The sequence below is a fragment of the Xiphias gladius genome, chromosome 5 (assembly GCF_016859285.1).
Source record: "Xiphias gladius isolate SHS-SW01 ecotype Sanya breed wild chromosome 5, ASM1685928v1, whole genome shotgun sequence".
Taxonomy (NCBI): Eukaryota; Metazoa; Chordata; class Actinopteri; order Istiophoriformes; family Xiphiidae; genus Xiphias; species Xiphias gladius.
Window position 1 is genome coordinate 20,329,279 of NC_053404.1, and position 17,134 is coordinate 20,346,412.

General features: G+C 42.1%; 1 protein-coding gene across 1 annotated transcript in view; it reads right to left on the reverse strand.

Moving 5' to 3' along the window:
- Positions 1-474: 474 nt before the first annotated feature.
- drosha (drosha ribonuclease III) overlaps positions 475-17,134 on the reverse strand; it is an 87,327-nt gene continuing 70,667 nt past the window's right edge. Inside the window, exons 27-32 of the mRNA XM_040127257.1 lie at positions 16,951-17,092; positions 14,291-14,373; positions 12,610-12,713; positions 9,487-9,579; positions 8,492-8,538; positions 475-1,203 (exon numbers count right to left, since the gene is read on the reverse strand). Of these exons, the coding sequence (XP_039983191.1) occupies positions 1,073-1,203; positions 8,492-8,538; positions 9,487-9,579; positions 12,610-12,713; positions 14,291-14,373; positions 16,951-17,092 (600 nt within the window). The 3' untranslated portion in view covers positions 475-1,072. The remainder of the gene's footprint in view (positions 1,204-8,491; positions 8,539-9,486; positions 9,580-12,609; positions 12,714-14,290; positions 14,374-16,950; positions 17,093-17,134) is intronic.

The window sequence follows — 17,134 nt, forward strand, 5'->3', positions numbered from 1 at the left end:
GGTACGTGGTAGCGCTAGTGGACGTCTCCCCCTTTTTCCTCTTGTTACGGATGAAAATGTAACTTTTCATCTGAAGGAAGTGATAGCAGCCACAGGCTAGCAGGAGAGAAATTTGCCATCCTCACAGGTATGTATATATTATCTACAATAAATCTCGGTATAAAAGACTCAACTCTGTGTGTCAGATAGATTTTAATATGATGGCCGTTGTTAAATAGCTGGATCCAGGGGCTACTGAGCTGAGGAAATTGTTAATTAGACAATCTATAATTAAGATCTGTCAGACAGCCAATCAGATTTGGAGGTTAAAAAAGATAGAGGGAAAAAAAAAAAAAAAAACACATTTTGATTATTAAAGAATGAGTGGCAGATGTGAGGCAGATGGTGACATTCTAGTGATGGAATATAATTGACTCAACCCTGTTTCTGGTTTAGGCCTCTTAGCAGAGCACTGGGCAGGCAAGGATTAACAATAAATGCAAGAAATCTGATTTTCGACTGATCAGGACAGAATCTGGAACTTTATTTACAATATTAGCTTTGATAGTTTATTTAACATTTCATATTTCATTTAAAAACATGTTCTGTTTCTTTTGTCAGTAACATAGTGAGCTTCCCACCGTAGGTTCGGGATTTAAAATTTTAGTCGTCACCTCAATATTTAACGTTTCGGCAACGAACATGGACATAAAACAACTTAAGGCCACCTCTGACAGTGCTACAGTACTAAACAGCATAAAACATGACAGCAGCTTGCTGTCATGTTTTTTAATTCCGTTTGATTCTTCTATCCCACTTTAACTTTGAAAACAGTGGCCAATACGGGCTGATTTCACTCTAAATCTCTGAGCTAAGAGTCATATCAACCTAATAAATCCTCACCTGTGTCCCACTGAGGTTCACGCAGAACTTGGGGAACAGTCAGTCATCCTTTCTAGACTACACGGCTCCACGATCAACTAGTGGAACCTCCATTTTGCGACGTTTGCAGACAGGGCTCCTTATTACTGATGCGGGTCCTGATTTGCCCCCTCCCCTCCGCCCACCCACCCAGTCCCAAGAATATGTGCTGTCACTTCCTGCATTCCTCCACCTCGTCAGTCTCCTTCTCCTGCCGCTCCCGCTCTCGTCTCATCTCCTTCAGCTCCTGTCTGTATTTCCGCTCGATGAAGCGCTTCTGATGAGCCATCTGTGGGAAGTTATCTGGTACAGAGAGAGGCAGAGCGGGAAACGGAGAGAAGTCGACCAAGGAGAACAGATAAAGAGAGAGACAGAAGCAGGGGTGTGAAGAGACAAGGTCAGTTTCAAACTGTGCGAGGACAGCAATTTAGGGCTCATATTGCACTGAATAAAGTTTTCATACCAAGTGTCATGCTGTCACTTTGGTCGAATGAGCCAAAATGTCGCAGGCAGTATTGCGGTTAAATTGCCCTCATGTTGTTATTTCATTAATGATGATGAAGTAACAAGAAATTAGACAGGCCTTGTTTGGTTTCAGCACGATGCAAGTGAACATTTCTAAATGAGATCTGTAATAAGATGGTGTAGTGTGACAGCAGAAAAAAATAAACAAAAACAGATACAAGCTGATAGGACGCTTACATATAGGCAGTAAACAGAATAACAAATTAACTTGTTATTGCTGCAGTTGGAGCAGGGCTGATCTTTGTAAGTTGTTTCATTGTCTTGTGTTGCTTTGAAAACACATAAAAATGATGATTGCCAGACCTCTTTTATAGCTGACAAATGCTACTTCTTGGCTTTCAACCAGTAAACTGTAGAAAAACCATGAATGTTGCACTGGCTTCATCAGCCATTAGTTTCTAAATGGAAGTTTTGAAGCCCCAATTTGGCTTTTTTACACTCTGCCAACTTGCCTGCAGCGACACAACCCAAAATCTGGCAAATACGGTGGGGAGCTCGGGTGGATATGATGAGGGACGAGGACAGAATATGTTAGGACACCTGTCAATTAGAGAAACACAGTCTGAAACTCACCTCAACCTTTTTAGTGCTGCAAGTAACAATTACTTTCATCATCGATTAGTCTGCAGATCTCAATGAATCAATTAATGGTTTGGTCTTCTAGCAATGTCAGACAAAAGTGAAGTGAAAAATGCCCATCAAGAGTCCAAGAAAGCCCAAGCTGACATATTCAACAGTTTATTTTGTCTGACCAAGAGTCCAAAACCAAGAGGTATTAATCTTACAATCATAGACGACTATTTTTTTACTTAAAAAACGACTTAGTCAATTATTTGATTATCCAAATTTTTGTTGCTTACGTCTGAAAATCAATGAATCAACTAATAGTGCTCGCTCTAGCCGCAACTAACAATTATTTTTATTATCGATTACTTTTTTAAAGGATTTTTTAAGTCATTTATTTGGTGCAGTATAAAAACTAGGGAAACGGGCCCATCATGAATTCTCAGAGTCCAAGATGACATCTTCAAATGTCCTCTTTTGTTCAACCGATGTCCAAAACCCCAAGACGTATAATTTACAATGATATTTAACAGAGAAAAGCAGCAATGCCGCCTTTGGCACCAGAACAATTAACTGATCATCAAAACAGCTGCTGATTATTTTTCTGTATATCAACTAATCAACTGATCATTTTAAGCTCTAGATAAATGGTATGAGAATGTCCAAACCATAGGGGAGCCGTAAATTCTGGCTTTAGTTTTCAGCCATGACAGTGGGAGCTCAACATTACTGGGTCTACCCACTGCACACTTCAAGTTAAAACAGCATGCATGACACCTGCCCAGTGGTTTGTGTCAACTCACCAAGACACAAATCTGACTCTGCAGTTTTTCCGGTCACTGACCATTATCATGCAAACTGCAGAGGACCTGATCTGTACCTGAATAGAAATTTTATTTTATAATAGCTCTCATTTGTGCCTTTCTGTTAAAGGTTTACTATACACAATGTTTTAACAGTTACTCGATTTTTATTAGTTTTGGCTCTGTATGTCAGTATGTTGAGTTTTAAATAAGAGGTAGAAGGTGAGTTAAAAACAAGGACTTTCAGCTTTATTTTGATGGTGGAGGGATCGTAGCCCTTTTTATACATAGTCCTCAAATTTAAAGGACAAATGAACGAAAACCATAAATAAGGTCATCATAATTATTATTTGATTGTAAATCTCTGTTGAAAACCCAAAGACATCAGCAGATACTTGTATCTTCCCTGGTAAAACTCCAGTTGTTGCTGTTGTTTGTTGTAGACTTTTTGCCTTCTGACTTTTCTTAAGCGACTAATGCTCTAACTTTCCCAGTCAATAACATCCTACAACTACTGGGTCATAAAAAAACTCCTCGGCTGTACGTTTGGGATCATTTTCTTGCTACAGTGTCCACACTGTGTATAAAAAAGGTTGACAACTTCTACACCGTCTGCCAACTATGGATGAAAACACCCTCAAACACCCTTAAAGCCGAGTCAGCAAATTAACTTTGCACATCGTTTTATGTCGAATCCAAAGTGCTGCAGTACAGAGAAAAAACAACAGAAAATGTGTCACTGTCTAAATACGTAGGGCCTGTGCCATCATTATGGGCAGATAGTGTATATTATCCTCTGATAAATGGGAGAATTTAATTATTACTATTGTCCAGACAGTGAACTCAAAGCTGATAATATGGCGCCTCAGGGTTTGAGCCAACTATTCAACTATCTGGCGTAGATATTGTGTTTTATGGAAACTGCTGCCGTCCCGCTGCTGCAGACCCATATCCATGGTCGGAGAAACACACTGCAGGAGCTGAAGTAAAAATGGTTCAAACATGTTGGAGCGACACATTATCCATCTGGACTGTGTTTAACCTAATCTCTGGTGCTGATTAGCACTTATTTAGCAAATCAGTCGTCTGAGAACACATCAATCCTAGTGTTTACTCAGAGAAGGCCTCATCTAACGTGTAATAAAGAGCACAGTCAGAAACATTTGTTTTTCCTCTGTTGAATGTAGTACTTAAACTACTACTTGATTAACTGATTTTCGCTTCTTTCTCACATCTTTGGGTTGTTGGCCATTGGTCAAAACACGCATTTTAAAGATGTCACCATGAGCTCTAGGAAGCTGTGAGGTATTTTTCACCATTTTCCGCCATTTTATCAAGTCAACAGTATTTGGCCTCAGAACAACACATTCTTTAACTGATTGTCAGGAGGAATTGGCCAAGAACATCCAAAGGCCATGTAGTGCTTTGGTTGTCTGCAAGCAGTTCTTGTAATCACAATTCAAGAACCTCAGATTCCAAAAGAAACAATGGTAAAAACTGCAATTCACGTAACATATGTGTTTGACTTGTGAGTAGAAGAAGAGAATGTATTCCTTCTCTTGCAAAACTCTAATTTGTCATTATGGCAACAGAGGAAAAGTGCAAGATAACAGCAATATCCTATTAAAAAGGAGACGGATCAAATGGGAAAAGAAATCTAGGAAGAAAAAAATACGCTGAGAAAAAAAACATCATTCTGAGGGAAATTTAAGATACACACACATGCATGGACACACAGAAACACACAATCAATTTCAATATGCTTTCAGTGAGTAAGCAACACTTGGTGAGCCTCGGCGAGAAAACTACATATTGCAGTTAAAATATGGAAATCACCAGCATTTTTCCCTGGGAGATGACTTGAGAATAACCCACTCGAGAGGAAAAAAAAATGAGTGGGTGTTAAAGAATGGGGTTGCTAAAGAATACACAAGGCTTTTCATTTCAGTCTGTGTTGGGCATTGCAAAGACATATTGAGAATTCTCAGCCGTCCGGCATTCTGGAAAAAAGCACCTTTGAGGGACGGTGCAGTCTGCATACTGATTACTTTTGTTTAAGGTGTTAACGCACTTAGATCAGCTCAGGTCTTTTGTTTACTGACAATGCAGTAATTCCCCTCAAGGATGGAGATTGCAGTCTTGAGATCTGGGGCGCAGCTGCTTTTGGAGCTGCCTGTTGTGCCCAACGACAGCAGTGCTGAAACGTGCGCTCGCACAAACGGCTGGGTGCGGAATCTGTGATGAGGGATCAGCTCCCCTTTTAAGGGCACGAGCACATACGGTGTCCTTTCACTTAGGCATTCACTATTCAGCCTGAGCTCAGGCTATGAGAAGACTCCACAATAGACTGCGCTGGCTGAGTCTATCACCTAGAGCTCACGCGCGCAACATCAGTCAACAAGCCAATAGTGCGCCTGTATAGTAGTGCTGATGAAGGGATTTCCCTGCCATGCCAAAGGGCAAACAAAAGACTCAAGCCAGTGAATAGAGATCCTGCATACTGTACTTTACTTTGCCTCTATCCATCCAATGCTTTTATCCAGAGATTAAGAGATTTAGAGAGCGCTGAGGAAAGAATGTAGTTCCCTTCCAGCTACTAGCCAGATCGAGGTTCCTTCTCTTATTCAACAGATATTGCATTGTTTGAGAAACAAGCAGCTGCGAGGAAGCTGAAGAAGAAAAAAAAAAAAAAAAGAAAAAAAAAACGAAGGGGAGGGAGCTGAGTCTTAGAGAGACAGTAGTATCTGAAAGGATGAATGATAAATGGTTAAGCCGTTTCCATGTATATTTGATGTCGCCTTAGACCTAACGGCGCATGATGCATGGAGCCTCAGGGCCTGAGAAACTCTGCACGCCGACTCCTTCCTTCCGTCGATTCTGTTCCCCTACCTGGCTGCTCTCAGTTCGATTTGTTTGCACTCATGTTTCTCCCAGTCTGGGCCTTGGTTAACATTTAATTCTGCCTTGACAGATACAGGCAGGAGACTGTCAAAACGTGGGCCATCAAATAATGAAATGTGAAACCTCCTCTGAGCCACCAGCGGATCGGCTACAGACAGCACACACACCAAATATCGGGGCCCGGTCTCTTTAATGAGCTCTGAGCTGTCTGACTGAACACAGCCATGTCTCTCACCTCTCCGACACAGCTGGAGCCACAGATTCTGTCAGCCAGGAAAAGCTCTGCAGCAGAAACAAAAAGTTCAGTCCTGCTCAAAGTGCTCCTGATACTTGAGGAGGCCTTAAATAAAACATGGCAATGAATCCTGACACGTTGCGGGGAGGTGTTTTCAATCCGAGAGTAACACACGGTAGGGCTGTTGAACAAGAGGAGTAGTGGTGTAGCCAGTGCTGCAGTGAGGGCCAACAAGACAATCAATGACGAATTACATGACACCAGGGCTAATGTCCTTGATTAGTCTTGCTATGCGAACAAATGAAGCAAGGCCCTTGACAATCACATGAGAGACAATGCGGCTCCAACAGGAGTTGATGCGTTAGGCGGTTCTGCAGCAGATGAGCTGGAGTCTCATTATATAAGCTCATGGTCTGGAGACACAGACATCCTTCAAAGGCGTGTTAGAACCCTGCTGACTGACCTTGCATATTTATCTCAACAAGAAGATGTTCCAGCAACAGAATATAAATGTAATGGCGAGACTTTGCATACCAAAGTGATTAATTTAGGCTTGACTAGTGAATTCTGAAATTTAAAAAATGATCAGCTGGCTATACTTCATAACAAAAATATGACCTCCAAATAATGAGCATGAACTGCAGATGATGGATAGTGGAATAGATACGATCAACCTCAACCAACAATTCACCGGTGGGGATTTTTCAGCCAGGTGCAACCACATTAGGGCAACAACTAACGATTATTTTCAGTACTGACTAGTCTTTTTTGATAAGATTATTAACCGATTCATCAATGATAATTCCCAGCAGCCAAGCTGAGGTCTTTAAATTGCATGTTTTTGTCTGATCAACAGTCCAAAAACAAAGATAACATATTTTCAATTAATTAAAACAGCAAATATTTGTATTTTCGCCTAATACACAACTTCAATTATTAATTAGTTCTCAACATTTTGTCAGTAACTTTGCTGTACGTCAAGTAATCGACATTTTGTCCTTATTTTATTAGAAGAGTAATTCTATCACAGTCTTGGTAATCTCTTTAACTGAGCAGCCTATCTGTTTTTTTAGTCAATTAATAAATGAGAATAATATAATGTCTCACCTCATGTACTCAGGAGCACCGGGTGAAAGAAAAGAGTACATCAAGCTGAGGGGTGAGTTGTAAATTGGAGGGTTTAAATTAAGTGACAATGCAAAGTCAAACAAAGCCCTCAAACTGGAAGTATTTTGCACCAAAGGAAGGAAGACCTGAAGAGATGATTTTAAATTAACTGACCTTTTAAAAGGCATTGCTAATCTAGTCACATGAAACAGCAATTTATTAGGGGGGAAATGTTCATTTACTAGCAATGAGCATCTATCAATCATGGTGACAGAGGTGTACACTGGGGAAGAGGAAATTGGAAGAATTAAGGGAGGAAGGAAGACACAAGAGAGAGAGAGAGAGAGGGTGTGCGCGCACTGAGCTACAGCCCCTGATAAGGGGGGAGGGAGGTGAGGGAGAGGGGAAGTCAGAAGCAGACAGAGTGGGAGACTGAGATCAACTGCTTCAAATAGTAACATGCTAACGCTAATTTTTCATCTTTATGTTTCATAAAAAGTTAAAGGTTGGGCGCACAAACAGTATCAATCAGAAGTGGCTGGAGGCCTCCTTTACGAGCCAAACGAAATCAAGGTCTGAACTTCTTGCTCTCTTCTTGTTCTACAGGTCTGTTCCAAAAAAGGGCCATTTGTGTTCACCCCCAGCTAATTAGTTGCGTAATGAACAAATTGTACATTTGATTAATGAGGTGGTCAAGGGGATAGCGGCCGAGTCCAGTCCAAAAATCACTGGTGAACTCATACCAAGCTCTCAACACACTCAATGTAATGTAGGATATTATGCATCCACATACATATGCATTGAATACAAGCGGCGAATGGGACATGGAAATGGATCCTGGATGTGTTTCTGACAGCCATGTAATTGTATTTTTACTTGGCAGTGATTAAGAGACTGTAAATGCCTAAAACTCTCCATCTATTTTCCTTAAGTGGTGGTTGACGACAAGATGAAAAACAGCCAAGGAGTGAAGCAGCACATAGAGGATGCATCAGCTGCACTCCTTCAAATCTGAAGAGGAGCACTGAGCACAAGAGAGTCGCTCAAAGTGTGAAGCCCCGTTCTCGTGGTCTACAAAAGGGCTTGAAAGCACAGCAGCAGCAACAACAACAAAAAAAATAATTACAAACTTTGCAAGGCCCTTGACACAAACTTCCCGTGGTCCCCTGGGAGGATCGACATGGTCGAGGATGCTTAGCTTCCCCCGTCCTTGTTTTATTGGTTCTCCATCTCTGGCTAGGCCCCATGCCTGTGCTCTGGGCTAGCACTTCAAACAGCCTAATGTCCTATTTGTCGCAGCCAACCGGCTGCTCAGGCCACAGCTCTCCGCCAGCCATCTTGCATACTGTACAGCCAAGGCTAATATTCAGCACTGAGGCAAAGCGTATGAAAGGCTTAAAGTGTGAAAATGCGTGTGCGTGTGGAGGGGAGGGGCTCGTGTTGCCAAACAACTCACATTTTTCGAGTGCATCCATCGCAGCTCCCATTTCCGCCTGTTGGATGCTAGATTAGAAATATTTTTAAAAAGGAGACAGAGAAGGAGAGTGAGAGAGGGAGAAAAGGTCTTTAGCATATTCAAAATGTCCCCTTTCTGAAATTCTGTCAAAGAAACAGGCCCAATATTGAGAGGATTATCAAAAGTGCTTTTTATTTGTTTTGAAAGAGCCCTTTTGCCTAACAATTCCAGGTAACACAGTGCAAACATTTCAAAAAGGTAAGCCTATTGGCGGCTCGGTGCTGGGCACTGTTTACGCCTGCAATTCAGGGTCCCTCCGTATACATTAGGAGCTGTGTGATCATAGCCCAGCAGCGGAGGTGGCTGGGAGCTTAAGTCATGTAAATACAAAAACAGTAAGCTGTCAAAGATCCTATGGAAGGGACAAAGTTATCGCCAGCTTAGAGCAAGAGAGAGCGCTTTCAAGTAGGGGGCCGTTGAGGGGATTTCCACATGTGGGGGGGGTGAAAGATGTTTGATGGATTTAAGTTTCATTTCTCGCAGGCTCAGCTGCAGCTTTATCGTCAGCCCCTCCAACCCTGAAAAGGCCTTCGTGCGGAGATTCACTTTCTATACTTTACAAAAGCGTGAATGTGTGAGCACACACAAAGGTGCACAGTTTAACACAAAGACACACACGCAACCCTCTCCTGCTGTGAACGCAATATCCCAGGTAGCACTAAATGCCGCCCCAGATGCAGTGTCGCCTCATCCCAGACTCTTCTTCTGCACAAAGTGATATTTCCATAACACAATTTACGTCAAATCAATAATGAATCGATTCATTTTCATTCTGCATAATGTCTCTCCCGATAGAATAGGCCAACAAGAGCTTAATTGCTATAATAAACACCATCAATAAAGTGCAGCCATTATTCTCGAGCCCATTAGCGTTGTATTGAAAGGGAGAGCACCCTGTCCTGTTGTGTCTTATTATATTGTACTGTCTTACTCACCTTGGGCCTTTGCCACAGCCGATTCGCTCCCCTTTGAAATACACAGCCACGGTGTAGGTGCGGGCGTGTGAGGGACCCACTGTCTGCAGGGTCCTACAAATTCAAACACAGAAATACGGATTGAAAGGGAGGAGGGTTGAGTTGAGAAATAATAATAATACCCGGGAGAAAAGCACAAGGACTCTCAGGGACATTGTCCTTCAGAAAAATAACATTAAAAAGGGAGGTTAAAAAAAAAAAAAAAGCTTTCAATTGGAACAAATATAATTCATCTCAAGCAGCGGGGTGAGAGGAGGGGAATAGCACTTTGATTCACTAGTGTGCTTTGAAAGCGCGCAGAAGCAATCTGAGGGACATATAAACAACTTTTAAAGCCCCCCTAGCTCCCCACACCCATCATCTTCAGAAATCCAGATCTGTGTTTGGTTAAAAAAAAAAATAAAAAAAAAATGACATGTTGGGAGAGGAACTGAAATAAAAGAATTACAATAGTCTTTGAGAGACCCACAAGCTATTGGTGCGCTATAAGGGTTAAGAGGGACCAACAAATCTAAGAGGGGGATAAGAGAATATCGCCCAACTAATTTACAGATGTTCCTCACATAAAAAAAAAAAAAAAAAAACAAGCCGTCACTTTTGTTACATTTCTGCAGGGACATATATACAAGACAGAAGACAAAACTTTGGAGATGTTTGAAATGTTAACATTAGCATAAACATCTCAGACCCAAGCTGTGAGTCACCTAAATTATTCACAGACAATTTACTTATTTCAGGAGAGCAATCCATTTTTAATGCAATGTGGTCACTTATGACACTTCCATCAATAATTCAGCCCGCTTTCTCACTTACAAATGAAGGCGCACATAGCATGTGCGGAGCAAATAAGACTCCTGCGCGCGACGTTCTAGCCAAATCTCAACAGGGAGAGTGTGTCACTTGGAATTATCGTGCTGCTAAAATAACACAAAACGAGACGGAATACAAAGGAAATCTGTGAGGCTATTGGGAACTTGTCAACTTCAAGGCTGCACGCAGATGGAAGTGTGCGAGCGAGAAGAAAGGGCACCGTAGAGGGTGTGTAGGGGCTTCAGCTCACGCTAAAGGCAGTGACTTACAAACCCCGGCCATTCTCTATACAATGTTAAAAGTGTATGTGTGTCTGCTCCCTGGTGTGTCCTGCCCAGACGAGATGTACAATAAAGTGACTGTGCTCGGGTTGAGGTGTGGATCTGTCATCAGCCAGACACATTCACCAGGGGAACCTTTAACAGGGGGCTCGGTGCATTAGCTCCTTCTCTTTCCCCCTTTCTGTGTCTTTTCCTGCTCGCCCTTGGTCATTTAGCCTCTTTCTGTCTGACTCACACTCTTGTCTCGCCCCGTGGTTTTTTTTTTTCTTCTACTCTTGGCACTTGTAAACAAATTCAGACAGACCCTAACGACAGCCTAACAGATTTGACACCAGCACCCGCTGAATGAAATTCTACAAAAGCTGTATGATTCTGGCTTATTGATCGACAGGCGTCAGGTCAGCTCACGAAGATGTTAAGGGAGTCCTCAAGGTTATCGGCTGCTGCCGTGTGTTCTCAGCAAACAGGGAGTGGGTGTGGTAAAAGCTTCCAATTCACCTGTGGCTGGCTTCATGCGAAGCTTGGGTCTACTCTTTGTATACGTATGCATGGTTGCTGAAATGTTGAAATTCAAGTCACCCAGGAGGCTCTTATTTGTTTCTGGTTCACGTTGTTCTGGGCAACAGAGTCAGAGGGAAGTGTTGATTGTAGTGTCAGAGTTGTGCTGTGTCAAAAATCACCATCCATCAGGCTGATAGAAGAATAAACAGAGGAGAGCTGAAAGGACTGAAAAGACGCTTAAATAAATACAAGGAAGAGAGAGAGAGGGGGGAGGCAGAGCCAACTGATTAAATGCTGGATTGTGGAGTTCATTGTACATGAAACTACTCCGTCGCCATCCGCCCTCGCGCGTTGAGCCGGTTCCCCCCCCTTTTTTTTTTTTTTTTTTTTTTTAAATCAGAGAAAACACCGTTTGTCAGTTTCCATGGTGACAAATACACTGCTTCATGGCAGCTCTCAAAAGCATTCTGTCAAATGACACTTGCTCCTTGACCTTCTGCCAAACAGGAGGTCTCTTTGGGCGTGTTTATTTATCACAACAACTGAGACCTTTACACAACTATTCACAGTGTCTAGGGACCAATAACAAGGAGAAAAGTCTTGTAAATTATTTTTGTACCATTTCATTTCTCTAAATGTGTATTGTGGCCGATGTGACACCTGTCATCTCAACTGTGGACTTTGAGTCACGCTGGAGAGAGGGACATTTTTTTTTTCCCCCTTGTGTGTACTGTGTGTACAGTTTTACACATGCATGAGGATATGCACATATTTAGGTGACATCAGGATGCCAATCTCACATTTTTCGAGCTAAAATTGGTAAATATATTCAAATAAATACAAATCAATACAACTGATAGAGTCAATGAAGGGATACTTCAGTTCTTCTGACAGCCTGCATAGGTGTGACTGGGAGCCAGGTTGGGAACAACTGTATTAGACCATCGAGGGGAACGATGCAAATTAAAGAACAGGACTAATTTACGGTTATATTGGATTTTTATATTATTCTAGGATTTATGTGATGATGTACGTTGACTTGTCAGGTATTTAATTTACTTGATTAGCCAACAAAAACATGTCTAGTCATTCATTCCAGTCTAGTTATATTTTTCTATGAACAGCTTTCAATAGAATTTACTACATCACAGTACATACCAATATGACAACATTAGATGACCTCAAATAGAGGATATTATCCATATTGTCTACTTCTAATCATATTTTGCTGCTTTTAGATCCTGATTAACGACAAGAAAATGTTAATATTAAAACTCTGCTTTCCAAGGTAGAATTTAGTGAGCGGCCAAGCCAAGCCACCCTCAAGATATATTACAAAAAATATACCGACCTAAATGTAGGGGAAACAGAGTCACTCTTAGCAGATATTAATTTATTAAGAAATGATTGTTTTACTTCCAAAAATTCAACACCTGTGCTAGCGCCAAACAGCTAGCGTCAGTGTGTCTCTCAGTGTGTTCTGGGGTCTTACTTGTAGAGTGGGATATCAGGCTCCTTGCCCTCTGTTCTCAGGGTCAAACAGCACTGCTGCAGTTGAGACTTTGGATCATTCCAGTCCTGGTTCAGGATGAACTCCTGAAACAGTAAACATTTAATCAAACTACTTCTTTTTCAAAATTTCTTCAAAGATTTAGAAAAAGGAAATAAAAATCAGCTGGAGTTACAACCTCTCTTTCCCCCGATCGCTCGTGCTTTTATTTCATTCTTGCCATGACCCTCTCCACCCTTTTGCCCCCCTCCCTTTGCACTCACTTATTTGCTCTCGCTCTGACTGGCTCTCCATCTGTGTCTTCACGGTGAGTACAAATCACAGGCTATTTAAGACAAAAGCCAATCCCCGGCCAGAAATAAAGAGCGTCTGGGAGTCTCCCAGGTGTGCAGCCCTGATACATTTCTCTTATCCAAGGGGGACTTCTAAAAGCCCTTCCATTAACAGGGAAGCAGCCTTGTCATAAAAAGGCAGACTTTGAATCCAGAACTGTCTGCTCCTATTAATTTTCTACAAAGAGTGCTTCTGCTTCTGTTGCTCGGGCTCTCCTACTCTCCCGCTGTACTGCCCCCCCAACCCCTCCATATCTGCTGTTCTTGCTTCCGCGCTTTACTTCCCTTTTTCTCCTTCCCACTTTTCCACTCTCTGGGGGGCATCTACACTCCTTTTGCCTAAAGCAGAGAAATTTGGCTGTTTTGAAAAAGAGCGCAGCATATAGCCCATCACTAGTATAAGCCATTTCAAGTGCACAGATGCACTGACATTCACGCAAACCCCTCTATATGCGCAATCACACAGTGCAGCAAAAAATGCGAACACGAGGATGTGAGCGTTTATGTCCCTGGTTTTGCCTCTCTATTTCCATCCAAATTGGATGAAGCAGCACAGTGTGCAATGCTGTGGTTTCCAGAAGGCTATGTAAGGAAACATGATGGCTGTTTCACAACTTTTCTCTTGGAAGTGGAAATGAGGTGCTCTCTTGCAGCGACCATGACGCAAAGCTCAGCTCCTCCAGAGCCGGGGATTCTCCCTGGAGAGGCACACCAAGACAGCAATTAGCATGGCATATCAGACCACTGCAGCAACTTCACAAGGAGAGGTCCACGCTGTGTGGATACTTGTACGAGATCACGAGTGTGTGCACACTTGTGCACATGCCCATTAAGGAACGAGAGTGTATGCGATAGTATGCGATTGTGTCTTTTGCCACGGCAACTGTATTAATGGGAAAATAGCAGTTTTCAGGCTCTTGTATCTAAATTTGGACAATCCAGTGGTGCTTGAGAGTAAAATGCCTGTCCTTCCTCACTCACATCTGGCCACAGACGTCTATACAGAAGCTCGCTTGATCTATCCAACTCCTGGAATACTCCATAGATGGATACCTTCAACAGCCCAAGCACTTCTTGGATCAATGGAAAATCACTGACGACTAACATCAACGACTCGACACTGTTGCGTTCCCCATTAAAGATGACTAAAATAGCAATTCAAGCTGCCATTGTGAGAAGCATTCAAGAGCCGAGCAACACTTCAGGCCTTGTGTCAATGCTAGTGCCATTAGGACCCAGCCATTAGCTCCCTCATCATCATCCCCCATCGTTCTTTCTTTCAGAGCTGTCCAGCTCAGTGGCTCATTGATCAGCTATCAATAGGGACTCACCTTCAGCCGGGGGAAAAAGCAGACATTCATGAAGGTGTGCACATACTCCAGATCTTTATCAATGTAGAGTGCTGCGATGAAAGCTGCAAAAAGAAAAAAGAGAGGAAGCATTTAGAAAAAAATAAAGGAATAAAATAAAATGCTATATGATGTGTGGCTTCTTTTTCTGCTCCACTTAACAGTTGGCTCCCTTCCTGCTAAAGCAAATATAAAATTAACAAAGACCAGACGCCAAACCTCAGCTTCGGCCCTCCACAGTAAGTGATGTGATAGTAATGTAAGCGACTAGAAAGGATGGCTCCATAGCTGCCTGCCTTTTTCCACCAGGAAATTGGTATAGCGAGGGCCACGCAGAGTTCACAGAAACAACTATATAATATATAAGATAAAACTGTATGTGAAACTGAATTGAGAGTAACAGTCTGGCAGTCTAACTGAACTGAAAAAGATTGGAAATGTAAGCGGTAGGTGCTGGGTGTCATCTTCATCTCGTGGCTTTCCCTTTGTTTTCCTCTTCCATTAGCCGCCACTGCATTCACTCATCTCCGTGACTAAGACAGTGGGACATGGGAGAGGAATAATAGGTAATATATCAGGAGGCCAGTGAGGGCCTGTTGTAGCCGCGGGGCACGACTGTTCATATGCGGAAGAGGTGCACTCATTTCTAGCGCTGACCCTCGTCCCCCTCCTGTGTCGTCAACTCTGCTCTGGCCTGAACTTTGAAGGATAATTTGAAAGGCAAATGATATGAAGCTCTAAGTTGTCTTTTACCTTGCTTGTCTGCGTGTGTGTGTGCGTTTGTGAATGCACGTGTGATTCATGCATTAACGTCTGCCTATTGAGTGCTGACCTGGAACACATTAATACTTTTCTCTTTCTCCCCCCCCCCCCCCCCAAGTTTTTTCGACAATATACAACGTCAGTTCCCCTGTTCCGTCATATTACAGGCTTTGTTGCTGCTAGCTCCATCTTTTGGCCCACTGTCTCCTCCGATGCATCAGCTCAGTCTCAGTAAGGCCCATATGCCCTGCCTCTGTCCCCTCTGCCTCCGCCCGTGTGTTTCTCTGTTCATGTGGAGTGGTCACCACATTCTCTGATAATATTAATTTGGGTATGCACATACCCTAAAACCCTTTGCTAAACTTTCCTTACACTGCCTATTAATTGTGGCTTTGGAATCAAGGAAATGTGCTGTAAAGTTGGAATACAAAGACCCGTCATTTTGCCTCTAGCTAAACTTATGTGTCTCGCACCCATATGCATGCATTAATAAAGGAACAACTTAGCATCTACTTTACATTTGGGCAGTTGAGGATTTGGGGACAGTACGCATTCATATTGGAACAGCGGGCATCGTTCAAATTATTGCCCAAACAATACTGGATTTTACTGAGGCTGATACTGGTATCCACATCTAAGAGCGTAAACAAAAAAAGAAATGGTAGGTGTTTATGAAAATAGTGACTACTTGCCAATATATTGTTATGATTTTCTTTTTTTTTTTTTCAAATGTCAAACGTCGGTATTGGAATTGTCACCATGCTACATACAGAGATCAACATTTTACACTTCAAATGTACACCTGTCAATAGTCTCTGGTGGACAGAAATAATCTACCTAATGGAAATGCTGCATTCCTACGCCTCTCTACCTTTTATCATCAAATAGGAAATTGCTTCGGTACAGGAACGACAACATACAGCTGACAGTTTGAAACAAGAAGGTCTTACAGGAAGTCAAAATAGATTAAATTTTGAGAAACATGGTTTAACATTTGCACTCATTATAGTGCATAACATACTAAAACAGATTTGAAATGTAAGTGGTAAGTGCTGCCTACTCATGGCTTCTACCCTGGAGCACACTTGATCTTACCGTTGTTAATTTTCTTTTTTTTTTCACCCCACTTACTTAACCATTATATACTGTACAAACTGATTCTCAGTAAACATGTAAAGAGGAGTGAAACCGGTGCACAGCTACCACTCTTGAAGAACATTCAGTGGAACTGTGTTTTCAGTTGGAACTTTTTGATGCCCAGTTATGAGACTCTCTACATACCAGGACAGCCGCCCACTCTTATTTGTGTAATATCCTGAAAGCACCTAAGTGTTTAAGTCTAACTAATCCAAGGTGGGAAAAAAATAAAAATAAAAAATAAAAAAATCAACCACCAGACAGCGCAGGTAATTTTCTTTTGAGCTGCCAAATGTGACTCTTCCACCATCTGATTATTTAACTAAGCATACTTTGAATGTCCTATCCTGTTAAAAAAAAAAAAAAATCTATTAAGCTGGTGGAATACCACAAGTAGATTATTAGTTTTGGGATATTGTGGCGGCTGTAGCTGGTGGAATTTAGAAAAAGAAAAAAAAGAAGAAAAAAAACAGAAAAGAAAAATCATCACTAACTCCTCTAGTCACCGGGAGCATCTCCCAGTGTCTTCGGCAGTGTGTGTCAAACTGTATTTGACATCTAACACAAAGGGAACAAAGTAAATCAATAATGGTACTTCATTCTGGCATCTTAAACTGCACATTCTTGAGAGACGTACGAGGGAAAAAAAAAAAAGGTTGAATTGGGCTCTATAAAGGTTTATAACGATTCCTTTTCTTTTCAGTTTATATGTCTGCCACTGAATCAAAGAACTGTGAACATACATTCCAACAAGTCAGCCAGAGTCTTGGTCCGCAGTGCGACCGGTCGTTTGGTTTTGTCATTGGTGATGGCGAACTCCTGCATGCCCAGCTCCTCTGCCACCTTGGCCTGTGTGCGGTTGTTTACCAGCGAACTGCGGAGGAGCTACGGACAAACATGCAGAGCATTGCGTTTTCATGTCCACTC